Source organism: Geotrypetes seraphini, chromosome 3 (genome assembly GCF_902459505.1).
Source record: "Geotrypetes seraphini chromosome 3, aGeoSer1.1, whole genome shotgun sequence".
In the NCBI taxonomy this organism is placed as follows: domain Eukaryota; kingdom Metazoa; phylum Chordata; class Amphibia; order Gymnophiona; family Dermophiidae; genus Geotrypetes; species Geotrypetes seraphini.
Window position 1 is genome coordinate 196,975,850 of NC_047086.1, and position 27,419 is coordinate 197,003,268.

Consider the following 27,419-nt stretch of genomic DNA (forward strand, 5'->3'; position numbering starts at 1 on the left):
GGAAGGGAAGCAGTTGGGCACCCCTGCTCTAGACGAGCCACGAGCCGCACTCTAGGAAGAACAGTGGAGGGTGACCAGCTGTGCGGACCGCCCCCCCCCCCCCTTGGTACACCACTGGAGCAGCAGCGTGTCTGGCCGGTCATTCCATTCAAAGCCGCGGGTGGCAGCTCCTTGCGAGATCCGCGCCTGCGTCTGAAGCCTCTCTGATGTTGTGATGTCAGAGAGGCTTCCGATGCAGGAGTGGATAGCGCAAGGAGCCGCCAACCCACGGCTTTGAACGGAATGAACTGGCCAGACCCGCTGCTACTCCAAGGGAATGATCCAGTCCAGACCGCGGGCTGCAAATAAAACTTGGAGAGCCACATGTGGCCCGCGGGTCGTGTGTTTGAGACCGCTGTTCTAAGTCATGGGGGAACACATTAATCTTCTAGTTTTCTTAAAAAAATCAAAGGTGTGTGCAGAACCACAAATCCACACATGCCCTGGGGTAAGGCCAGAAATGGATCAGTTTGTTCCATATAATGTTGGAGCCAGATAGCAATTCTTGGATAAGGAGACCAGACTAAGGAACGGATATGAAGAATTCAGCAAACCTAAAACAAACAGACTGTGAAGACTGATGTAGACTTTATTAGAATTTATAAGAACAAAAGAATATCCAGAACTTTATGAAAACTATGCCCGAGCGCGGGAAAAAGTGTCCTCTTGCGCTGCCGCTAGCGAGCATAGTTTTCATACCTACAAACCTTTGAAGAATCCACAATTGGACCCCTGAGGAAGATATTTAGGTCGAAACATGCATGGTCTGTGCTGGGCATTCTTTTGTTCTTATAAATTCAGGTAAACTGCTACATCAGCTACATCAGTCTCCACGGTCTGTTTGTTTTGGATTTTCATCGCATCTGTGGATTCTAAGGGTCAATTTTTTGGTTGAATTAAGCAAACCTGGCAAAAGAGATGGCTAACGGTAGCCCAAACACTCCTGGAATCAGCAAAGAGCAGTAAAGACACCAAAACAGATGGCGCAGCAGTACCAAACAGGAAGCACCTCTCTGGCTTTTCTGGACAGGAAGTTCAGAAGGGTCCTGGCTCTGTCGGCCTTCTAAATATAGGCTCCATCTCCTTCCACCCCTCCTCCACCACTAAACAAAGGAAGCCAGGGTGGAAAAGTCACAGAAGTCTTTAAATCAGGGGGTTTGCCAGCACATCTCTATAGTCTCATAAAGGGATGGGTAGGTTACAATAAAAACAAAAAAGTTGGGAAAAAGGGAAGAGGAGAATGATATGATTGAAAAAATGGAAGCATTTTCTTCAATCTGCCCATATGAGCTAAAGTCAAGAGAGCAGAGATATGGATGGGATTGTATACAAGCTTTATCATTCTGCAGAAATTAAGAACAGAAAGCCATTCATGGGCCTGCTGTCTAAAGTAACTACCACCAGAGCACATTTAATCCTCATGAAACAGCTGGAATGTTGCAGACAGTGTGTCTGCCACCAAAGGGCATTCGTTCATTTATTTCTATGTATGCGTCATCCACATTTCATTTAAAAAAAAAACAAAAAACCCCAAAAAACTGAGCACATTACAGGAATTCAGCATAAATGTTAACTGAAAAACCTACACACAGGACACCGACTTCACAGAAAGGGTGGAATATTCCTGCAATAGTGCTGCTTCTCAGCGTTCTGGCACAGTTCCCAGCACAGAGTCTCTGCTGTGAGCTTTCATGACCCGACTCCATTGGAAACATGATTCTATAACAACCATTAGCAAAGCAACAGGATTACACATCCTGCTAATTAATTCATCAGTTAGCTGACTAAACCTCTCGCTAATTAGTCATTTAGCTGCCATTTGGTTATTGTACCTCCTCAGAATCTTGGCTGGGTTGCCCACATGAAGAGCATCCCATGATGGTGTAGTAAGTGTAGCATCCAGGTGTTTTTCAGAATCCAGGACCTGGGTGCCAGATTTGAACTAAACACATTCTCTAGTGCCTCTGACTCCTGCCAACTAACTTAGGGCTAGATTCACTAAGGGCACGGATCGGATCCGATCCGTGAGTGATCCGATCTAATCCGTATCTGGGGGGCTGATTCATGAATTGCCCTCATGCAAATGAGGGCGATCAGAATCACGCCCCCAACCGACTGCCCAGATCACTCTACAGCGATCCCGACGCATGCGCAGAGCAGGAAACCTACTTTTTTTTTTTCTTTGCAAGCCCGTGGTTTTAACATGCTTTAAACCCACGGGTTAAAACCACGGGCTTGCACTATGGGGAAGGGCAGGAGAGTCAGGGTGGCAGGAAAGATTCAGGGCAAGAGCAGGGCAGCAGGAGAGATTTGGGGCGAGAGCTGGAGAGATTCAGGGCGAGAGCAAGAAATCGGGGCTGAGAGCAGGAGATTGGGGCAGAAAAGCAGGGCGGCAGAAGGCAGGGCAGTCGGAAAGGACCTGAGCAACTGGTCCTCAGCTTATTTTTGATCGGTCAGCCCAGTCGGTGTCCCTCATTTTTTTTTTTTTTTTTTTTTAGTGAATTGCTGCCTACCTGCATTTGAATGCCGTTCCCCTTCATTTGCATGTGTGAATCGGAGAATGATCGGGACAGAGGTTAGTAAATTGGGTCGGAGGGAAATCGGGTCACAAAGGTGTTGCTAAGTGGTCGGAAGTTAATCGGTTGTCTTAGTGAATCTAGCCCTTAATCGTGCCATCCCCAAAACCTGGGAAGGAACATTAAACTAAACTAGACTTCTTCCTTTCTTATCAACTTTTTGGAAAGTGCTGAAAACCTATTTGTTTCAGAAATTCCTAACAGATTCTTCTACTTTAAATTAATGATCATAAAGGGTGAGGTTTATAATTTAATACTCCTTTCATGTTCTATAATTATTTTTGGTTAACCAAGTCGAGCTCTATTGAAGGGATGAATTAGTATATAAAACCAAGGATTGGATAGGAAGCATAAAGAAACCTTGGTCAGGATTTCTGGGATGGGCCTCACCAGGATTTACAGATGGAATAGAACTGGAAAAAAGAGTTGCACACTTACCTTTGCAGACCATTCCTTGAGTCTCCACTGGTTCCTTACAGCCTGCACAGGGCTTTTTCTTCTTGATCACTTTCTCCTTGAAGCTGTGAGGTGCCACCTTCTCAGCCTACACAAAACAAGAAAAGTAGCCGCCATTATTTGGTATTTTATATATTTTCCCCTAGTCCACAGAACTGCCCATAATTGGGTCCATCATAAAAACCTAAAGAGGCCTATTAGAGAATGACATTGGGGGCAAATTTTTCCCCGTCCCTTCAGGAACTCATTTCTCCGGCCCATTCCTGCAAATTCTTTTCCTGTCCCTGCCCCATTTCTGCAAGCTCCGTCCTCATCTGCACAAGCCTCAAACACTTTAAAATCCTAAGTGTTCGAGGCTTGCACGGTTAAGGCAGAGCTTACAGGAATGGGACAGGGATAGCGACAAAAAAACTCACGGGGACAGGACGGGGAAATTGAATTCCTGCGGGGACGGGGACAAATTTGTCCCCGTGTCATTCTCCAATAGGAATTCTAATGTCCACGCCAGGAGGTGCTCAACTCTGGTGATATTTTACAAAAAGCTTTGCCGAACTTGGAACCTTTTGTAAAGCACCTATAAGGGCACGCAAGAATGCGCGTGTACTTCCATGCAAACAGAGGAGAAACCATTTGACAAATAATGTCTTCATGTGCAAAACAAACAAGTGCCATGAACCAGCAGCTTCCACGTGGAAACAGTAATTTTGCAAGTTCTACATTTTCTTAACTGGTAGGGCAGTTAAGAAAATGTGCTGATAGAGGATCTTTCAGAAAACTCAAAATGCAATTGTTTGTTAATGCTTTTTTTTATGGGGTCTGATTTGTCCTGATTGAGGATTTACTAAGAACTTAAATGTTGATGATTGGCCTCTTTATTGTATTGTTTTTAGGCGTTATGTATGTGGATATTCTTTAAATCGTCTAGGAATTAGACAGTATAGAAATTTACATAAATGATGCTTCTTCCACGTGCAAGTGCCCAATTTTACAAACCTAGACATGTATAGTGCAACCAATTATGTAGCGAGGTGGCAACTTTTATTTTTCTTTATTTTGGATGTGAAAATAAATCAAGGGGATTAAAAGAGAATGTAATCCTTTAATCCTTTATGAAAAGCTCTGGCCGAAATGAGCCCTTTTGAAAATTCTAGGCATGCCTTTGAGCTGATGTACAACACAATGGAGATTCCCGCCTCCCCCCCCCCCCCCACACAAAAAATAGTATATTCCCTTTGTAAAATGGGTAATACGTGTGTAGAATTTTAGCGTCCTCAAATCATACCCCCATGCTGACCCCTTCAAATATCTGCATGGTGTGGATTTCTATCCGTATATAGTGCATCTCTTGTTTGTTGGAGCTGAGGTTTACCCTAGAGAAGAGAGGGCACATAATTTGTAGTATTTATGGCCAAATTTGCTCCTTTTCCTTCTAAATTAGCTCAAAACAAAAGATTTGTTTTCCCTCTAGTGTCTAGTTAGTGAGCTCACTATAACGGATAGTAAGAGAGTTAAAACAATATTAGGCAAAAAAAGGGTCACTCGTAAACCATGCAGGCTTTAAAATAAATTTCTAAAAATCTCTTTAATTAGCACTCCAATATTTAGCAAATATGTGGCATATAAGAAAAATGAAAAGTACAAGGCAACTAGTCTATAGGATTAGAGTACATTAGTTGAAACATTGATCATAACATTTCATTGAAGAAACACTGAAAGGTCTCTTTAATGTAGCTTCTCTCACTTCCCACTTTCATGTGTTTAGCAACAGCGGAGATGATAAGAATACCAGTCCTCGCTCCTCATGGTATATTAAAGTTTCTATTAGACATACAGTAGCCCTTTCTTCTCAGCTTGAATGATATGGTCATTTTAGAGGATTATGGAGCCTCTAACATTACTTTTTGTTAAGTAGTGACAGGGTTACTGTTCTTTTACTGTATCTCAATGGCATTTATAAGTTCTATAAACTTGTCTTGTGAATAGGTCAAGGATAATACCCCCCCACCCCCCACCGAGTGGATGAATTATCCCCGACACTTGTAGAAAGTTAGCAGCACTCACTGGATTCCACTGCTTTCAGCCTTCAATTCCTTTCCTGATTGGAATTTACAATAGTCAGCATCTTATTTATTTATTCAGTTTTCAATACTATTCTCCCAGGGGAGCTCAGAATGGTTTACATGAATTTATTCCGGTACTTGAGCATTTTTCCCTATCTGTCCTGGCAGGCTCACAATCAATCTAATGTACCTGGAGCAATGGGGGGATTGAGTGACTTGCCCAGGGTCACAAGGAGCAGTGTGGGTTTGAACCCACAACCTCAGGGTGCTGAGGCTGTAGCCCTAGCCACTGCGCCAAACTCTCCCCCTTTAATGTTTACTCTTCTCTAAGATTTGGAATCCAGTGTCTTCATGACCAGATCTTCTGTCTTAGGGTGTCTCAGAGGGACAGCAGTAAAACAAACTGATTTCTGAACAGTTCAGTGCAGGCGGGTAAAACTTGACCCAGTTCCTTATGGCTCCAGGAGACAGCTGGCTCAAAGACCAGCAGCCCTGTATTTTTACTTTTCCTTCTCCTCCCTAGTCCCTTGAGCAAGGAGCTATGGCTCTGCTTCTCTACATCCTTCTTAGCTGGACTCCCTCTAGAAGAGGAAAGACATGGTTCTTCTGGAAGTTATAGAATGCCCTCCAAAAGCTTGTAGTTGGATTCTATTGGATCATAACATCTGAATGTACCACCTATTGGCAGGTTGTGAAATCAAATCCCAGTGCTGCTCCATGTGACCCCGGGCAAGACACTTAATCCTCCAGTGCCCACCGCTTTGAATGTCAGCTTTGAATGCCAAAGCCACCAAAAAGGCGGTATACAAGTCCCCAATTCCCTTTCCGGAGCAGGGACTAGAATGTTCTGTCTGTAACTGCAGTGACAAAGCAAACAGTTTTCTGAAGTCATTATATGAAGGGGTATGGAATCTACACAAGCTATACTAATTTCGTGCACTTAGCTATGTGCATCCTGGCATTGAACATTGCCAGCACCTATGTAACTGCCGGCTCCTCCCCAATTTTTTGGCCAGTCACAGCTGATATTCAGCAGCACTGCCTAGTTAAATGCTACTGAATACCCACAGTCGGTTGGCCCCAGGCAATTTAAGAGGGCGGGAGCTTCTTTTGCCCGCTTAAATCGCTTTGAATATCAACCAGTACATACATCGATTGTAAGCGCTCTGGAGTCAGGAAATACCTAGTGTGCCTGATTGTACCTCACCCTGAGCTACTGAGAAAGGTGTGAGCTAAATCCAAAATAATAAAAAACAATAATACAGGGTTGAATGCAAATAAAATTCAGACCCAATCAGGCTTGGAGCCTGAACAAAATATAAAACTTTCACCCGTTTGCAGATGTGTAAAATCTGAGTTTCCAGATGAAGCTGCAGTCAGAGATCGTTTCAAGTTTCAAGTTTATTAGATTTTAATATACCGACCATCAAGCAAATATCTGGACGGTTTACATTAGATTTAAAAAAGACAGATAAGAATAAGAACAATTGAAGAATTATTTAGTAATTTAAATAATATATAGTGAACATTAAAGACATTAACAAGACGGACTTAACAGTGAGGATAGAGGGAATGGATGGGTAAAGTTACATTGTAGGTAGAAAAAGGAGAAAGAAGGGTTGGGGAAAAAAAACAAGTTGGATGGGGATAAAATATATGAAATGTTTATAAAAGAGAGAAATTAAATAGAAGAGAAATTAAAAAGAGAGAAATTAAATAATAGAGAATGCATCGCGAAATAAACATTCCAAACATCAACCCCATACACGAAAAGGACCTGTTACGGGTCCAATTCAGATGCAATGCCATCAGCAAGGCAAGCCAAGCAGGACTCAAGTGCATGAACTGGCTCATATGCTGAAAGAATAGATTTCAAATAGCCAGTTTCCTTGACTCAAATCATCTTGAAAACCAGGCGCATTATTTTGAACCTAGTTCTCCATACAGTGCCACAGTGGCTGAGGATATCTGGTGCTGGTAGCCATAATTAATAATTACTAGGCAACCTAAGCAAACCTTACATAAGAGCATAAGAAATGCCATCTGGGACAGACCGAAGGTCCATCAAGCCCAGTATCCTGTTTCCAACAGTGGCCAACCCAGGCCCCAAGTACCAGGAAGAAACCCAAAGAATAGCAACATTCCAGAGCTGAGATTGTGTTGTCATAATGCCTCATTCCACTAAAGCCTAAGAGCCAGACTCATCACTGATGTCACAATGGTTTGATTGCCTTACGTAAGAATATAAGAATTGCCATACTAGAACCGACCAAAGGTCCATCAAGCCCAGTATCCTATTTCCAACAGTAGACAATCCAGGTCCCAACTACCTAGCCAGATCCCAAGTAGTAAAACAGATTTTATGCTGCTTATCCTAGGAATAAGCAGTGGATTTCCCCAAAGTCATCTCAATAATGGCCTATGGACTTCCCTTTTAGGAATTTATCCAAACCCCACTAAGCTAGCTGATTTCACCACATTCTCCGGCAATGAATTCCAGAGTTTAATTACACGTTGTGTGAAGAAATATTTTCTCTGGTTTGTTTTAAATTTACTACTTAGTAGCTTCATCGCATTCCCCCTAGTCCTAATATTTTTGGAAAGAGTAAACAAGTGATTCACATCTACCCTTTCCAATCCACTCAGTATAGACCTCTATCATATTACCCTTGAGCCGTCTCTTCTCCAAGCTGAAGAGCCCTAGCTGCTTTAGCTTTTCCTCATAAGGAAAACAGCCTATCCCTTTTACCATTTTCGTTTGCCCTTCTCCATACCTTTTCTTAAAAAAAAAAATATATATATATATATATATATATATATCTTTATTCATTTTAAAGCCAAAAATAAGTGCAACATATTTTACAGACATTTTATACTTTAACAAAACTTAGGGCTCTTTTTACTAAGGTGCGTTAGGGCCTTAACACGCAGAATAGCGTGCGCCAAATTGCCGTACGCACTAGACCTTAACGTCAGCATTGAGCTGGCGTTATTCTAGAAGCGTACTGTGCGGTTTAGCATGCGGTAATTTTGTGTGCGCGCTAAAAACGCTAGCGCACCTTAGTAAAAGGAGCCCTTAAATTCTATCAAATTATATTTATGACAATACATATATCATCCCCCCCTTTATACATATCCAACAATTGCACTCTAATTAAAAGTAACTCCCCACCCCCCTCCCTGGACGTGTATGATCAAAGGGCAAAATCAACAATCGCTCCTTACAGAATTCTGTCAATGGCTCCCAAACATCCATAAATTTCTTATAATGTCCCTGTTGTATGGCCATCATACACTCCATTTTAAAAATGTGGCATAAAGATTCCCACCACAAAGTATAATTTAACCGATCCCAGTTTTTCTAATTCCTCAAAATAAGCTGTATGGCAACCCCTGTCATAATACAGAGAAGTTTATTATTATGGGACGATATTTGGCTTTTGACCCTCATTAACGTGCCAAATAGCATGGTATCGTACGTCAATGCCACTGGATTTTCCAATCATTTATTCACTTGATCCCAAATGGATCTCCAAAATTTAAGTAGCAATGGACAATAGAACAGTAAATGATCCAATGTCCCTACCTCGAGATTTTTGTACACAATTATTCCTAATAATTCGTTAAGATTTTACAACAGACAGTCCAAGAGTTCATAGAGTAATAAACCCACAATTTAATGAGTTTATATTGGAGGTTCGCAAAGGGTATCAGACCACCCGACCAGCTGATACAGCTTGAAGGGAAACCTACCTCGAGATGACAGTGCCAGCATCTATTAGACTTAGAACTATCCAATTTCTGGGGATGGGAGCTACACAGCCATTTCAGTTGCCTTCAAGTTCCGGAATCCTCCATAACTTTTCTAATTCTGCTATATCTTTTTTTGAGATAAGGTGATCAGGATTGCACACAGTATTCGAGATGTGGCTGTACTATAGAGCAATACTAGGACATTATAATATTTTTTAATCTTTGTTTTTCATTCCTTTCATGATAATTCCTAACAATCTATTTGCTTTCTTAGCCGCCACCGCTGCACATTGAACAGAGGGTTTTAACATACGAGTATCCTCAACAATGACACCTAGATCTTTTTCCTGGGCAGTGACTCCTAACACAGAACCTTGCATCACGTAGCTAAAGTTCGGGTTCCTCTTTCCCACATGGATCACTTTGCACTTACTCACATTAATAATAAAATAATAATTTTATTTTTATATACCACCAAAGCCATAGTAGTTCGAGGCGGTTTACAACAAGAAGAGCTGGACAGTCAGCAAAGGAAAATAACAATGGAGAATTTGGGTACAGCGAAGAAGAAAAAAAAATAACAGTGAGGATTTTGGTTACATAAAGTCACAATGTGGGGAAACAAGAAGATGTGAAAAGGAGTGCAGTAGAAGGTTTAAGGGTTCTTGGTTACAAATCGGTTGAACAGGTTTGTTTTAATTAGTTTGATGAAGTTGCCTAGCCAGTTGTTTTGTTGACTTGCTTGGAAGGCTAGCGTTTTGTTTAGGAATCTTTTGTATTGGCAGGTTTTTATTGAAGGCCATCTGCCATTTTGATGCCCATTCTCCCAGTCTCACAAGGTCCTCTTGCAATTTTTTACAATCCTCTTGTGATGTAACAACTTTGAACAACTTTGCGTCATCAGCAAATTTAATTATCTCAATAGCTATCAATAGTTATATCCATCTCTAGATCATTGATAAATGTGTTAAAAAAGCAGCGATCCCAGCACAGACCCCTGGGTAGCTCCACTATTTACCTTTCTCCATTGAGAATTTTGACCATTTAAACCTACTCTGTCTTTCAACTAGTTCTTTCAACTAGTTCTTAAACTAGTCTTTCAACTAGTTCTTAAACCATAATAGGACATTACCTCTTATCCCATGACTTTCTAATTTCCTCAGAAGTCTTTCATGAGGTATTTTGACAGATGCATTTTGAAAATCCAAATACACAATATCAATCGGCTCACCTTTATTCATATATTCAAACACCCCTTCAAAGAAGTGCAGTAGATTTCCCTTTACAAAATCCATGCTGGCTTTAATCTATGCTTATGTATGTGTTCTGTCATTTTATCCTTTATAATAGTCTCCACCATTTTGTCTGGCACTGATGTCAGACTCACTGGTCTATAATTTCCTGGATAACTTCTGGAACCGTTCTGCAAGTTCATTTTTCAATTCTATCAGTACTCTGAGATGTACACGATCTAGTCCAGGCAATTTGCTACTGTTCGATTTGTCAAACTGACCCATTACATCTACAGAGATTTGTTTGAGTTTTTCCATTTCATCAGAACTGAATACCATTTCTGGCACCGTTAACTCCTCTACATCTTCCAAGGTGAAGACCAAGGCAAAGAATTCATTTAATCTCTCCGCTATGGCCTTGACTTCCCCCGAGAGCCCCTTCACTCTTAAAACCCCCTTCAAGAAACATATATATCTATATCTATAAAACAAAGACGATATCCAAAATTCATTTAGACCCATAGTCTATAAACGGTGCCATAACTTAGGTGCCGGTAGGTGCCCTAAGTTAAGAATCATACCTATGGAGGCGCTTTATGGTGCCTAACACCACTGCAGGCGTGGCTAACGCCATAAGTAGCATTAGGTGTTGTAAAGCATGTCTGTAGGCATGATTCACATAAAAGATAGGCACTGGAAATGTAGGCCTTGAAAACCCTGGCCTACATTTCCAGCACTACCTTTCTTGAAGGCGCGATTCTATACATGGCGACGTTGCATGATTAACACACGATCAGTGGACGCTTTTAAGGAAGCTGCCAACAACGACGCTGTTTATGGAATCCGGGCCTTATTGTTTATCAGGACTTTTAAACCATATGTACTAAAGACGTATATCTAGGTGGCTTCATGGATTGGTTTTTCCTTCTTTATGTATCTAATGGTAGATTCATTAATGACATAATGCTGAGCAACAGTGGAGGATGACTTTACTCTATGAAACATATCCAATAATTCAACCTCTTCTGGTAAGGCCTTCACTTTTTTTCCCTCTTGGAAGCACTTACAGTAGCACTAGGAGCCTTATGCTTTGCAGCCATACTGCAAATATGGAAGGAGACCTGACTTGTTCCTGAAGGAGAGGAAATACTGTACCAGATATGCATAGCATCTCTGGTTTGCTGAACATTTCTCTCTGCACTCCCCAGCAACAACAAAAGGATTAATTAGGCAAGCTTTCCCACCTCCTTTAGTTTGCCCAACCACACTGAAGCATGTGCTGAAATTTTCTTTCTGCATGCTGCCGTTTGACAGACCACGCTGAAGTGCTGAAATTTTCTCTCTGCACATTGCTGAAAAAAAGCACCAAACTTTTTTTCGGCACTCCAGGATGATGTCATTCTGGGGGTGGAGCCAGCAAGGTAAAAACAGCAAATAACTGAAGTCACAAGTGCTGAACCCGCGAGTACGGAGGGAGAAGTGTAAAGTTAAAAAAACAAGATGGAGCCATTACCATGAGCGTTTATGAAGGAAAAGCAAATAACTGGCATGGTATAATAATAATATCAATAAGGCGATAGGAGCTTACTGAGGATCAAACACATGTTCGCTGTAAAGTAACTTATACTGGGATTACTTTATTTTCTCATGTCTTTGAAAACCCAGTAATACACAGTAGCCTTGATTTCAGAACTCTTTATAATAAGGCATTATATGATCTGCATGGAAAAGAGAGGGGGAGAAATATTGGACATAGGGTAGAGGGCATGGGGAGATGGTGCATGGGGAGAGAGAAAGAAATGTTACACATGATAATGGAGGGAAGGAAGGGAAAGTTGCTGTATGGAGGGGAATAGAGAGATTTGACCAAGGGCACAAGGCAAGGAGAGAGAGATGGTAGACAGTGGGAAAGAAAGAAATGTTGGATACGGCAGTGGAAGATAGAAAAAAATAATTTATTTTCAATTTTTTTGGTTACAATACGTCAGATTTGAAATGTGCATCCTGCAAGAGCTGGTGTTAGTCAGCGAGCGTGAGCTAGGACCTAACAGAGAGAGGAAAAGTCTTTTTTGTTTAATTTGTTTATACCATTGCGTCGGCATGGGGTTTGAGAGGGCAAGGGGGGTGGGATGGGTGAAAAGGCTACAAAACAAACCTGCTAGGAAGTTTGAAACCCCCCCCAAAAAAAAACAAAAAAAAAAAAACCCAAAACCCAAAAAGGCCCGATTGGGCGGGAAAAGTGAATCGAATTGAAAAATCAATTCAGTAAGCCAAATTGAACTGAAAAACTTTTCCCTGAATCGCACTAGTGGATGCTGCAGATGGGCAGACTGGATGGGGCCATCATGTTTCTATGTCTGCAACATCAAAAGCTGCAGAAATGTTATAAAACCAAAAGTACAGCACCTCCTCCATCCAATACATATCTCTCCAGCACAAAGACTAACACTGTCTTTGTGCTGTGACTCCTTTGTTAGGAAGGCTGGAAGGAATCTAAAACATTATTATCATCCAAGAAGGCCCGATGCTGAGAGATCACTGCTTGATTGATCTACTTCATTCAGAAAGGGAGGTGGGAAATAGGCCTGTGGCACTCTGGCAAAGATGCATCTAAAATGGCCTCTTCAAAACCAGATGGACAATCGCCCTCTTCAGAGGGCCTGGGAAACAACCATCAAAGAGGAGCTGATAATAATGATCAAAAGGCTGATCACAGAGATCTTACTGTTTTAATCTCCCAGATTGGGAAGAGATCCAATTCACAGCACGTTGGTTTAATTTGTATGAGCAAACCCAAGACTCTTCTGCTCTCTTAAGAATAGATCCATGATTTTCTTCTTTGTGTTTGATGCTTTACAGAGATCTTGTGTGTACGTTTGTCCATATTGTCAACTGTTTAAAATCAATACAAATACTAAAAAAACTCATGGAAGAGTAATAGAAATCTGTGGCATCTTTAAAACCACTCTAGACAGTTAATCTCATCTGTGAAAAAGGGAGCCTCCTGCTTTGCAGTCAATTTCAGGGACCTTCTGAGCTTTACCTGAACACATTGTGACATTTTTAATCACCTTAAATTCTTTCTGAGCTAGGAGGACTGAATCCTAGTAGAGAAATAAGATTTTTTTTTTTGGCTAACTCAAGGCTGTCACCCTATATGGCTTGAGAAGGGAAATACACAACTCCCTGACACTGGATGGACCATTCGAGTCTTTATTTGCCATCATCTACTATGTTACACCTAAACATCTACATTTCTTCCGGTTAAATTTTGTCTTTGTAGGTTCCCTTTTAGCCGAGCTGTATCTAAGGACTAATCGCACACACACAAAAAAATCTAACAGGAAACCAACCCACAAAAATAACAGAAGCCCAAAGAGAGTGGGATGGGACAATGGACTCAACCAGTTTTATTATCCACAAAGAAGTAGACCCGACACGGCACTGTGTTTCAACATATAGTACGCCTTCCTCAGGGCTATTTTTCTTTGGAAAGTCCGTTGTCCCATCCCATTCTCCTACCAGAGTACTCACTTTGTGGTAGTATACATCATAGCATCATTCCCTCCACTCTGCTCTCGGATCATCTTGTTCGTACATGCTTAGCATTGGGCCCCTTCAAAGTGTCATCCAGGTTTCTTCTGGAGAATGATGTGATATAATGTGAAGTGCAGCTTTCTGATAACAAACTGAAGCTGCAAATAGGAAGACCAACTGATGCCACTGGCTTTAACTGTGATAAATGGTAGAGTCAAGATAGTGCAGCCTTGGGTTTACCCTCATCAGAATTGTAAATCCTTGCAAGGTAAAATTGGGATTAGATTAGTCTGTCCTTATAAAAAAAAAAAAAGTTGCAAAGAATTAATAACTCTACAGACAAAGTCACTACCTTGAATGAATCTCTTCATAAAGGTGATTAATATATCATCATCAACGCAATTTGTTTGCAACCACAGTGCAGCAGCAGAGAAATGTATATTGAAACAAATTAAATCTAACTGCTCCAAATCAGGATGGACCAATCATGGTACTTCAGTCTTCATATCTTTGAATATTCAGTTGGCTCCAAAAAGCTTCACAACTGCACCAGTGGAGAAAATAAGCTAAACAATGAAGTAAAAATCACATTTAAAAAACCAATATACTGAGCCAAATCGACAAATTAAAGACTGATAAATCAACTGAACTGGATGGTATACATTCCAAGGTACAGAAAGAACTCAAATATTAAATTGCTGATCCGCTGTTAGTGATCTGTAACTTGCTGCTAAAATTGTCTGTAGAAGATTGGAAGGAGGCCAATGTTACACCCAGTGCTGTGCTAGTTATTGTAAAAAAGTAACTACTTACCATTACTAGTTACAATGGATAAAAAGTAACTAGTCACTGATTTCAGTTACTCTTCACTAAATGTAAATAGTTAACTACTTTACTAGTTACTATAAAAAATTAACTAGGTAGTTGTTACTTTGTTTATTAATTATAACTATATGAACATTACATAGTAACATAGTAGATGACGGCAGATAAAGACCCAAATGGTCCATCCAGTCTGCCCAACCTGATTCAATTTAAATTTTAAATTTTTCTTCTTAGCTATTTCTGGGCAAGAATCCAAAGCTTTACCCTGCACTGTGCTTGGGTTCCAACTGCTGAAATCTCTGTTAAGACTTACTCCAGCCCATCTACACCCTCCCAGCCATTGAAGCCCTCCCCAGCCCATCCTCCACCAAAAGGCCATACACAGACACAGACCGTGCAAGTCTGCCCAGTACTGACCTTAGTTCAATATTTAATATTATTTTCTGATTCTAAATCCTCTGTGTTCATCCCACGCTCAGAGTACTTTCTGAGCATTAAAAGCATTTCAAAATGATTGTCGGTTAAACTGTTCCTGCATGGTGTAAGAATCTGTCCTCCGATGCTGAAGAGTCTCTCCGCTGGTGCGCCTGATGGAAGGCTCGTATTCTTCAGAATAAACACTTCCTTCACAGTTGGATAGCGATGGAGACTGGCTATATCACGTGCAGCATCATTCAAGAAGAGGTCTAGGTCCGACTGCACAGCGTTGTCCCCTTTATTTGATTCATAGAAGCAGAAGAAAGCTGGTGTCTTTACTGGATGGTGCTGAATTAGGAGTTGTGTCTCACCTGGTCCAGCGTTAAGCTGGCCCTTAATGCTTGTCAAAATGGTCACACTAATGGTCTCTCTGTTCCCTCTCCAACACCATATCCAACTTTTGTCCCTCTCATCCTTCTCTTCCCCCATGTACCTCTACTTCTCTTCTCTCTCTATGCCCAAATTTCCTCTTTCTTCCTTTCCCCATATGCCACCATCTCTTTCCCTCTCACTCATCAGCATAGATGCCATAATATACGCCTAGTTCATCAAATCCAAGCCCTAAAGATGCCATTTGGATATTAAATAGTAAAGCAAATAGGGTAGAGCCCTATGGCACACCTCTCTTTACTTCAATTATCTGTGACTCTGTGTCTATACTTTGGATTTGAATACTATGATGTTTAAGGAAAGAAGCAAACCAATCTCCTACCACCCCTCATCCCACATCTCTGAAGTTTATCCAATAGAACATCAACATCAACCGAGTCAAACGCTGAGGACACATCCAACAAGACAGGATAAAACTGTTGTCCTTTATCCAAACCTTTCTGCATAATATCTAAAGTGGATACCAGTAATATCTCTACTCCATGATCTGTTGAAGCCACACTAACATCTGTTCAAGCAATTAGTTCTTTCAATAAATTCTCTAGATTGCTGTAACACCACTCTTACCAATCATTGGCATAACCCGCAACACAGTTGGATCTAAATTACCCCTTTTCAATAATGATTTCACTGTAGCTACTTTACATTTCGCTGGTACCTCCCCCAAACTTAAAGATTTATTCACAGTTTCCACAAGTATCAGGGCAACTTCCATAGATGATTGTCCTACCACACTAGAGGAACAGGGATCCATTAGTGTCCCTAAATGGGATACCCACGTTGGATCTTTACGAGGGCAGTATAGAGGTGATACCACCTGTGAGCGACCCCTTAGGAGTGGTTAGGGGAGGGTTAATGGAGTGGGCAGACTTGATGGGCTATGGCCCTTTTCTGCCGTCATCTTCTATGTTTCTATGTTTCTATTTATCACCTGTTTAGCAATGGCATTTATCACCCATCTCATCTAATCTGCTCATGGCCTTAGCGCATGGGAAAACCCCACAAATAGGCACGTTAAGATCGCTTTATAGCAGTTTAGTAAAAGGACCCCGTAAAAAACACATTAACATATCTTTTAATGTCAACAAGTGGTCATGCCTACGCAACCCCTTCCTGAAACTGTACGACCGGTAATATGCCTCTACCTCACATGGTAACTGCACAGTTAGGCTCACAGTAGCTTTCTACATCAACTCCTGAGGTGTGGCTCAGTGGTTACAGCTGCTGTCTCAGCACCCTGAGGTTGCAGGGTCAATCCCCAGCTGCTCCTTGTGACTCTGGGCAAATCATTTAAAACTCCATTGCCCCAAGTACAAAATAAGTACCTGTCTAAAATATGTAAAACACTTTGATTGTAACCACAGAAAAGGCAGCATATCAAGTCCCATCCCTTTTACCCATTACTATCGGTCACTGGAAATCCTGCACAGATAGTGGGATCCTGCAGTTTCTCAGCCTATGACCTCTGGAGGTCACTAAGACAAAGTAATGTTTTCCAAAAGTGACCTTCTAAGGATGAGCTCATACATTTCCCACTTGGAGACTGATGGATTTGCCAAAGACTGGATATGGGAGGGGCCATGTCCTTATAGCTCTGTATCTACCATCCTTTGTTTCTTACCCACACAGGGGCTTATCCTTAACCTGTTCGCAAGGCAAGCTAACAGCACTCAAGGAACACAAGTAACTTCTAAAGGAGAATTGACTACCAACACCATTGAGATGAGAAGAGCACAGTAACCCTGATATAATGAGTGATAAATTACATTGCCACCACCACAGCCCAAAATTAAAGCATCAATTTAGGTTAAAATGAATGTATAAAACAGTATAGAAAACCAGGGACATTACCATAGTTAAACCAAGGCATATTCAGACAACATTCTTCCACATGCTTCAAATGTTATACCCCCTAGAACATTTCATAGAAAAGGCCACTGGCTATAGGGAAAGGGGAATAGGACTTGTATACTGCCTTTTTGTGGTTACATATATATATATATCAGGTACTTATAAATGTTAAGAGGAATGTCTTGATAAATTGAACTCTTCCACCCAATATTTTATGCTTACCCCCTTTAGAGCCACCCTTAGCTCCTTTACTCTCCCCATCCTACCAAAGCGATCCCTTGTACAGACATTATACATTACATTACAAAGGATTCTTACGTTTTACCAGTACTGTGAAATTCTATGCGGATTACAAGATTTAAGAAACCAGGCATCCCCTAGGAAGCACATTAAGATCATGTAACTAGAATACAATCAAACCTCGAAATAGGCCTTTAGCATCTTGCAAAATAATAAATAGTTCTGAATCTTTCATAATTTTGATATGAAGGGCATTCCAGGCCACAGATGCTGAATAAGAAGGATTCATTAGGAGTTATCCAAACAGCCTTAGATTTTGACATATTCCTTCTGAGTCTGACACTCTCTCAACTTTCCTACAATCTCTTGCAGAGTTCTCACTGATCTGGTGCTAGGAACAATGCAGGTAATGTACAGGCTTCATGCGCCCAGTGGCAGAGCCATGGGGAGTGTGGCTGGATTACTACTGGAATAGCAGGAGGTACCCAGAGGACAGGACCGAGGGGCACTGTTAAAGCTGGAAGTGTGTGTGTGTGGGGGGGGGGGGGGTCAGCAGGGCTGGATTTAATCCATAAAGATCTATAGGCAAGAGGGGAGATCTCCTACCCAAATCTTCTCCTCACCCCACAAATTGCTCTGCTAGCCCTGCAGCAGAAACAAATTTTGGTAAGAAAATTTAGTGTGAGCCTTGCAATCCATCTTGTGCCCAGACCATCACATAGATTTCCATGGTAATAGAAGATCCACGAAGGAGGAGAGGGCAAGTCTGTTTCAGGGTCTGTAACTGTGCAGTAGCTCACAGGACTCACACTGAATTTCCTTACCAAAGTTGCTACTCTGTACATCAAGTAGCAACGGCCGGGCTGGTGGTGGTGGTGGTGGTTTGCCAGCAGTTGAGAAAATCTGATGCCAGAGTTTCAGTACTGGAACAACAAAAGGGGCTGCAAATCAATAGTGAGATAAAGTGCATTGAAGCTGGGGGTAGAGATTGCTGGAGTAATTCCCAATCGTATTTCCTTGTGGTCTTTGGGTGTATTGCTTCCAAGTGTAGAGTCCTGGGATGGGCCTGGATTGAAATAAAGATTAAAACATTCTACACACTTCTGAATGGCCCTTTCAAGCCAGCTCCTGGATTCAAATTCTCACTAAAAATAGACCTGAATCAAATTCTTTGTTTAAGGGTTTGGAAAACAAGTGTCCGTTTGATGAAGTACCCTCAGGCAGCACCGCTATACAAGCAGGGACTTAGACACACATGCACTATCACACAGACTCTGACAAAACAACCTTCACACGAACATACAACCACACTCATCAGTGAGATTGTCAATACAGACCTACTGTACACAGTCCACAAATGTTCAGCTGAAGACACAAGTGAAGGGTTACCATATGACTCCAGATAAAGGAGGACGGATTGAGACATCCGGGTTTTACTTTCAGTGCATTTAGTAACCCAGATGTCTCAATCCGTCCTCTTTTTTCTGGAGCCATATGGTAACCCTACACAAGTGTATACACTGACTGGAAGCTGCTGCTCGCTGCAGGTTCAGGAGAAATCTCATCCCAAAAAACACTTCTTATTTCCTGAATGTTAAAGGCAAACTCCAGCCCATTAGTGGCCCAACCACATACATACACAAGCAATAACACTTTTAAGACTGGAAAGAAGTTTCAGAAAAACATGTTTATGCTTCCATGAGGTCAAAGTACATCGTGCCGCTGGTCCTGGCTACCACTGTGACTGCCTGGAACAGTTGTGTGAAATCACTACAGCCTGCTGAGAAGTACGGTCTATACAGCTCGGATGATAATTCACTACCAGCTCACTGCTGCCCCTCCCTGCAATTTTAAAGGAGTGATGCTCTGTTCCTGAGGACCCTGGGTGAAGAGCTGGTTTAAGCCCTATGGTTTGAATATCACCCCGATATCAGTTCCAGGGAAACTATCTACTCCTCGCTCTGGGCACAAAATGCGAGACAACAGTGCTAAAATTAAAGCAACCACAGGGACCAGGACACGCCAGTCTCGCCTCGGTGAGATCGTTAATAGACAGCAGCAGTCTGTGAGACTGCAGGATTGGAAGGAGAAGATAACAGGGTCTGAAACCTGGCACACCAGACCATCTCGGCATTCTTCACCTCCCCCTTCCCTTCTCTCTGCTTTAGCCAGATTCCTCTTGCATTCCTCCAGTCTTCTTCTCTCCCCTCCCCTCCTTCCTGACCTCCATGATTAGTTCTGCTGGGCTGCTGGCATTTTTACATACCCCGACAGAGTTGGAGGCCCTGAGGCTGCTCTTCCTCCTCAGAGCCTTCAGCAGTTCCTCAATTCGGCTTTTGGGTTTCATGACGTCTTCACAAATGAGAGAATGGCCACAAGAACACGCACAACCCAGGCCATAAGCTCCTCTGGTTTTCAGAGCCACAGACCAGGAGCAAGCTCCACTGATCTGTCCAGCACAGCAAGGGAGATGTCATGTGTAGATCCCCATATCCAGAGAGAGAATCAATATTCTGCTGCTTTTAGCACCAGCAGTTGTAGCCTATAGCTCTAGCACTGGTGCCTGTGGGGTGCAGAAGCGTCCCTTCAAAGAAGCAATCTGCAGCATCAGATCATCGTCCATGTGAGCTGAGTCCACAGCTTGAGAACAGGGTGGCCTGAGATAGGATGTGAGTCTGGAAACAATGAGTAACTCAGAACAAGATCCTGAATTCGGGATAAGGAGACAAAGGCTTGGGCTTCCTGTAATACAAATCTTGCTTCCCTTCTACGCGTCACAGCCCCTGCCCATCCCAGCACTGCCCAGACTAGGTCTCGGGAGACTACAGTCCCTACGCTACCCAGACCAGGCAATAAAAAAAGTCACAGCCTGTGCCTATTCCAAAACAGCACAGTTCAGGGCCCCAGCAACCTTGGCTGTCCCAGCACTGCCCAGACATAGGCTCAGGGCCACAGACCCAGCACAGCATAGTTCAGGTCTCAGGACTATGACTGAGGCCTATCCCAGTACTACTACTATTAATTATTTCTATAGTGCTACTAGATTCACGCAGCACTGCACAGAGTCACAAAGAATAAGAAAATAGTCCCTGCTCGAAAGACAGACAAACAGGATGCCATAGATAGCATTACTATGGCATCCTGTTTGTCTGTCTTTCAAGCAGGGACTATTTAAGGGGAACTGTTAATCAGCAGGCTGGGTTGGAGGGCAGAAGAATAGGGTTAAGGATTGAAAGCTATATCAAAAAGGTGAGTTTTCATGTCTGCTTTTAAACAAGGGAAGGGGACTGACGGACAAACTCGGGTAATTTATTCCAGGCATAGGGGGCAGCTAGATGAAAGGAATGAGGTCTGGTATTGGCAGTGGAGGAGAAGGGTAAAGCTAAGAGCGACAGAGATCTCTGGGAAGTGTATAAGGAGAGAGAAGTGAGGAGAGATATTGAGGGGCAGCAGAATGAACACACTTGTAGGTCAGCAGGTCAGGGCCCAGGGGTGCGTTAATACTGCAGCTGTGCTTCAGGGCCAAGGGCGAAGTTACTTACCAGTAACAGAAGTTCTCCAAGGACAGCAGGAGAAGTCAGCCACATATAGGTGATGTCGTCTGAAGCTCCCGTTGGACGTAAATGCTCTCCAAGAGCGAGAGATAACAATACAACATTTCAGCACAGCCACTTCATTTTTAAATACAGAAGCAACCCTGGCACTGCCCTTCGTGTCGGGCTCCTTAAATCCAAATCCTTTTTTGCTACCTCCTAGCATTACTATTGCATTGCCCTAGTGAGGTCCTAGGACTATCTCTGGGATGAAATAGCTCCCCATCAACGTGTGATCTTTCAGGACCACTTTGACCACTTAACATGCCTGTTCTCTGAGCTCCCTCTCCACAGTCCCCCTCCTCTCATTACCATCATTCATTCTGGGTGTCCCCATACTCATGTAGTATGGGTACTCTGAATCACCCATTCTGGTAATCATCATTACTGGTTATCGTAATGCAAACTATTAATGTAGCAATACCAGTGACTGTGGTCATTATACCAACTGGGAGTTGGTATTTGTGGGCGATATACTGACTGGGTATTTCTGTGGTTTTCCCTCCTTTTGGTACATTGCATCAACAGTAACCACACCCAAACAGGCCTATCAATTGCCATTCAGTTTCACTTACAGTGCCACCTCTATTACAGATTCTCTTGACTCTTAGCTACCAACAAATATCGTCTTTTCCAGTTCCATATTCTCTTTCACTTTCTGCACCTTCAGATAAGGCCAGGCCCTCTTACCTCAGCATATCAAACCCACTTGGGCATCTAACTCGCCTTATGCCTCTTGGCTCAGCAACAGAGAATGATATGGAGACAAATTTTTCCCCATCCCCACAGGAACTGATTTTCCCGTCCCATCCCAGCGAGTTCTTTTCCTGTCCTTGCCCCATTCCTGCAAGCTCCAGCCTCATCTGCAGAAGCCTCAAACACTTTAAAATCATGACAGTTTAAGGTTTATACAGTTAAGGCAGAACTTACAGGGATAGTGACAAAACTCGTAGGGCAGGGAAATTGAGTTCCTGCGGGGACAGGACAAATTTGTCCCTGTGTCATTCTCTACTCAGCAGTCACCTTTATGTTGCTGATGCTTCCTGCTTGTCCTAGGAGAACCTAAAAGCCAAAATTCTTCAAAGTAGGATGGGAAGAGAAGCAGGCTGAGAACTAAAAAAGCCAGAGATCAAATCCTGCATCTTCCAATAACCCTGAACAATCACTTCCCCCTTCATTACCTCAGGTACAAATTCAATTGTAAGTCTACTTGGCTATGGAAATATCTTGTACCTAAGTGTAACTCACCTTTAACACACATTTGGAAAAGGTGAGTAATTTAAATTTAAAATCAAATGCAAACACCCTTCCGGTTCTACAATCCCCTTAGGTTCTACTCCAGGTCTTCAGGGACAAGTGAACTTGCCATGGTCTTCCTCATCTCCTGTTTAAAAGCACGCTGGAAGTTCCTGGACATGAAAACTTTTGAGATAAGCTTTGCCAACAGTAAAACTGACTTGCTCCTCATAACTTGGAGTCAGATGCCAGCCAAACTATTCAAAGAGGGATTGAAGCTCCCTCTAAGGACCCCTAAGCTCCAGCACTACATCTATCTCAGCCCCATCAATACTGTAGTCCAGCTGTGTGCTAGGACTATGTGAAACCATGGGGCGAGATGGGCATTTCCCATAAGGCTCACTGGTAGAGCTGCTGCCTCTGCACTCAGAAGCTGCAAAATCAAATCCCAGTGCTGCTCCCTGTGACCCTGGGCAAGCCATTCAATCCTCGAGTGCCCACCACTTTGAAATGCCAAAGCCACAAAAAGGCAGTGTACAAGTCCCTATTCCCCCTTCCCTGTGCATCAGGCTGGAAAGAGGACCTGCCACTCAGAAACAGGAGGACTGGCTCCAAGACTTTGGATCCTGCAGGGCTGGGCTCCACCTTGCCAGCATCTAGCACCAAAGCTGAGATGAGCGACAGCCACCCAACTTTCTTTTAATGAGGCAAGTGCCTGGAATGGAACTTGGCCCCATGCGTTCCCTGGATAAGGAATGCCGAGCGATTCAAGCACAGAACAGCTGGGGATGAGCACTGAAAAGGCTTAAAGGCGACAACAAGAGAGGTCCAAACTGTGTGAGAGAGCAAATCATTGCTCATAGCCCTGGCCTCATACTCTGCAATGGAGTTTCCTTTACTGGTCTCATGCAACTCCGAGAAAGGGGGGGGGGGGTGTCAGAAGATGCCTAATCCTCGCTCAAATCCCTCCCTCCCAGTTCCTTCTGCCCCACTGACCTGCTGCAATCTGCACATGCCAATGGACAAACACATTCAAATGAAGAACATTAAATAATTAAAGTTGAGTGTGGGAAGAAGCTGCCCCCAGCAGCAGGAGGTCAGGATACTGTACTGGAACATCATAGGGTCACATTCATTGCATAAGCAGCAACACAGTGGCTGGATTTAGGGCCCATGGCTGCAGGATTGTAGAAAGTGTCCAGGTGCATTTCTCCTGGCCCCAGCCAGGACTGTCACTGCCATAGCAAAACTAAATTAAGGGGAGGGAATCGATATGCAATAGGGAAAATGATCTCTGGGTAAGTGCCAATGAAGATTCTCAGTATCAGGTCCCAGCCCTACTACCACTACTTATCATTTCTATAGCACAACCAGACGCTCACAGAGTTGTACATTAAACACGTAAGAGATAGTCCCTGCACGAAAGAGCTTACAATCTAATTGTGACAGTCAAACAGGACAAATAGGGTGAGTATATGCAGGCTGCTCAGGTAAGGAATTACAGAGGGAACGATAAGGCAGATAGGGTAGGGGACTATAGAGGGAATGACAAATAGATAATAGGTGCTTTACAAATAGGTTGGAGTTAGGACTTAAAACCAGCTTCAAAAAAGTGGGCTTTTTGCATGAATTTGAATACTGTCAGAGACGGAGCCTGACAAGTCAGGCACTTTGTTCCAAACATATGGTACAGCAAAGAAGACGGGATGGAGTCAGGAGTTGGCAGTAGAGGAGAAGGACTCAGATAAGATAAGAGAAACTTACCTGGGGAGGTGTATAGGGACAGAGAAGAGAGGAGGGATCATGATAAGCTGCAGAGTGAATACACTTGTAGGTCATTAAGAGGAGTTTGAACTGTGCAGAAATGGATAGGGAGCCAATGAAGTGATTTGAGAAGAGGGGTAATGTGAGCATAACACTGGTGGAATGTGAGGTGTGCAGCAGAATTCTGAACAGACTGAAGGGGAGAGAAATGGTATAGCACAGTGTATCACAAACTGTGTGCCATGGCACACTAGTGTACCACTCAAGATTCCAGGTGTGCCATGAGAAGCCAGGGAGGAGGAGAAGCACCAGTGCCGGCTGACTGCTTACAGGATATGCCTCTCACGGCAAGAGGCACATCCTGTAGGCAGTCAGCTGGCGCCAACGCCTCTCTGCGCCTCTTCCCTTCCAGCACCCCCCATTGGTGGAGGAGGATCCACCCGAGTAAACACTAAAAGTGCGATGGGAAAGATAAGACGAAAACTATGAGATAAGAGAGCCCTGAAACCCAAGTGAGAACAGCATATCGATGAGCAGGTGGTGATCTAGTGTCAAAAGTCACAGATAGATCAAGGAGGATGAGGATGAAGTAGAGGCCTTTGGATTTGGCCAGGAACAGGCAATTGGAGACTAGCAAGGGCAGTTTCTGTAGAATGAAGAGGGTGAAAGCCCAATTGAAGAGGGTCAAGGATAGCTCGAGATGAAAGAAAGTCAAGACAACAGTGGTGAATAGCACGTTCAAGTAGCTTGGATAAGAAGGTGAGGATGGTGATGGGGAGATAGTTAATTGGAGCGGCAAGTAGGATCCAGCAAAGGGTTTTTGAGGAGTGGTTTAAATATGGCATGTTTGAAGGTGTCGGACCCAGCTGCAGTAGAGAGTGATAGGTTGAAGATATGGCAGATAGAGAAGATGACAGTAGGAGAAATGGTGATAAGTAGATGAGTGGGAACAAGCAGTGAATTTGGAGGAGGAAAGAAAATGTGCAGTTTTCTCTTCAGTGATTTCAGAGAAGGAAGAAAAGGTGGCAGGGGTTGGTGGAGGGATGGCCGAGTGGACTGGAGAAAGAGAGGTGGATGCGATTTGGTTGAGAATTCAAGGTTAAACTTGTGAACTTTGTCATGGAAATATTCAGCTATAGTCTGGGTTGAAAGCGAAGGGGGAGGGAGGAGTTGGAGGCGAGTGCAGTTTGAGTAGAGAGATGAGTGTGGCAAAGAGATGGTGAGGGTTAGACCCAAGAGTAACTCAAGTGGATGTAGTAGTCTTGTTTTGCAAGAGAAAAGGTAGACTGGAAACAAGTCGGCAGGAATTTGAAATGCACAAAGTCAGCATGAGTGTGGGATTTCAACCAAAGACATTCCACAGATTGGGCACAGGAACATAAGTAATGGATTGCAGAGGTCAGCCAGGGCTAGGGTTTAGTACGCCTTACAGAACGTGAAATGGGAGGAGCAAGGGCATCAAGAGCAGAGGAAAGAGTAACGTTTTGTAGGAAGAGATTGCCTCTTTGATTGACTTACATAGCTTAGTGTTTGAGAGGAGGGGTGAAGGGTGACGGGCCAAAAACGCACGAGACAATCAAGCGCTGACAATACCGAGCAGACAATTGCGCACAGGACATCAGCGCGCCATACTTAAACTTAATTTTAAAGTGCTCCAAGGAGGGGGTGGGGAATCCCCTCTCATTACAGAGAAAATTGACGTTTTTCCATAAAAAAAAGGGAAAAACGCCTCTTCCCCCCCCCCGCACCCCCACCCAACGGCAGCGCAAACAGTACTAACTTAACTGCGGGGGTTCCCTCCCCAAACCCCCCCTCAGAGCACTTTAAAATTCAGTTTAAGTCCAGCGCACTGATGTCCTACGCTCGATTGTCCTGCATGTTTTTGACTATGAACCGGGGGAAGACAGTGGTGGAGAGAGTGCGAGGGTCAGTAATCTGAAGAGCCTTGAATGTATTGGTGAAGATTGGTCATGTCTTGGGGGGAGGAGGAGGATGAGTTGTGAAAGTTATCAAATGATAGTCAGAGGTGGGAAGAACTGAGGTGGAGAAGTTGGCAATTGAGCAGTTGGAGAAGAGGACGAGATCAAGGCAGTGGCCATTCTGTTGCATGGGGGTAGTGGAGAGCAGCTGAAGATTGAATGAGGATATTAGAGCAAGAAACTTTGAGGCTTAGGAGTCCTTAGCATTAGGAAAAGTCATTAGCATTAGGAAAAGTGAGGAACCTATGAAGGGGTAGGCAGTCCTCAACTGCATCTCAACCGTACTCCACAGTTGTTTTTATAAAACGTTATAATCGTAAGCACAGAGAGACAGTAAAGAGAAGTCAGTATAAAGCATGGCTTGGGATGAGGGAGGAAGAAAAAGGTTCTGACTGAGCTGAAAACTCAAGAAGACCAGGCGGAAACTGCCATAAGACAACACAGAGTTTTCCAACTTAAATGCATAAGCATCACATGAAACATTTGATGCAGTTTCATTAACATTATTCACTAAACCTGCCAAAGGTTCTAGCTAGAAAAAGAAAAAGCACTGGCTTAGTGTTCCTTCAGCAACAGTTACCAGTACTGAAATGAGATGCTCTTAATTTAATTTTTTTCATTTATATAATGCCATACAATGGACAGAGCACAAAAGTAATATCATTTCTATAGCGCCCCCCTCACCCCCCACCTTTCACTGTGTGACCTTGGGAAAATCACTTAACCTCCCCGTGCCGCTGACCTGCTGTAAAATCTCAGAGCTACTCACATAGCTCTTTGCACGTGTTACAGAAAAGGCCAGCTCTACAATCTTAACCCCACAATATGTCAATTAATTCAGATGAACAACCACTAATCTACACTAAATAGTGCTGTGGATATACCTCCAACATAAGTTATTTTTATTTACAGTTTGCCAGATACTAGAATTGTGGTTCTTGATATTGTGTGTTACAACAATTTACTGTAAAAACATAGAAGTTATTCAGTTAAGTGACTTTGTGATCGGAAACCACTATTTTTATGGATCGATGATTATAAAGTACTGAAAGCTTCTGAAGTGGTGAGACTGCGCCTCATTACTTTTCAGTATTATATGAAAGTCCTTGTTTTATTAAGTATAGATTAGATAACTTTTTTTTGTAAATGCAAACAGAACACTTACAAAGAACATTTTATTAATAAAGCCATTTATAAATTTGTATTTTTTTTTTTTTTGTATAGATTAAGGGTTGTTTGTTTTAATTGAGACTATTGTGGGTAAGGTAATAGATCTGGTATAGTTTACTTTACCCTAACCCGGCCGTTCTGTTGATTTTGTTCTATAATTTACAGAAAATGAACAATCATTCCATCTTAGCATGCAAACCCCTGATCAACACCCCCCCACCCCCGCTGCTAGGAAGGGGGT

The 27,419-nt window shown here is 42.8% G+C and overlaps 1 protein-coding gene across 3 annotated transcripts in view; it reads right to left on the reverse strand.

Annotated features, from left to right (window-relative positions):
- The window catches only part of TNS2 (tensin 2), a 274,519-nt gene that overhangs the window by 207,603 nt on the left and 39,497 nt on the right, over positions 1-27,419 (reverse strand). For 2 of the 3 annotated variants that reach the window (XM_033936279.1, XM_033936280.1), the window contains exon 2: positions 3,054-3,159. In XM_033936279.1, the coding sequence (XP_033792170.1) occupies positions 3,054-3,159 (106 nt within the window). Of the gene's footprint in view, positions 1-3,053; positions 3,160-19,702; positions 20,036-27,419 lie in introns of those variants that run through there. The other variant, XM_033936278.1, reaches the window with a different exon arrangement.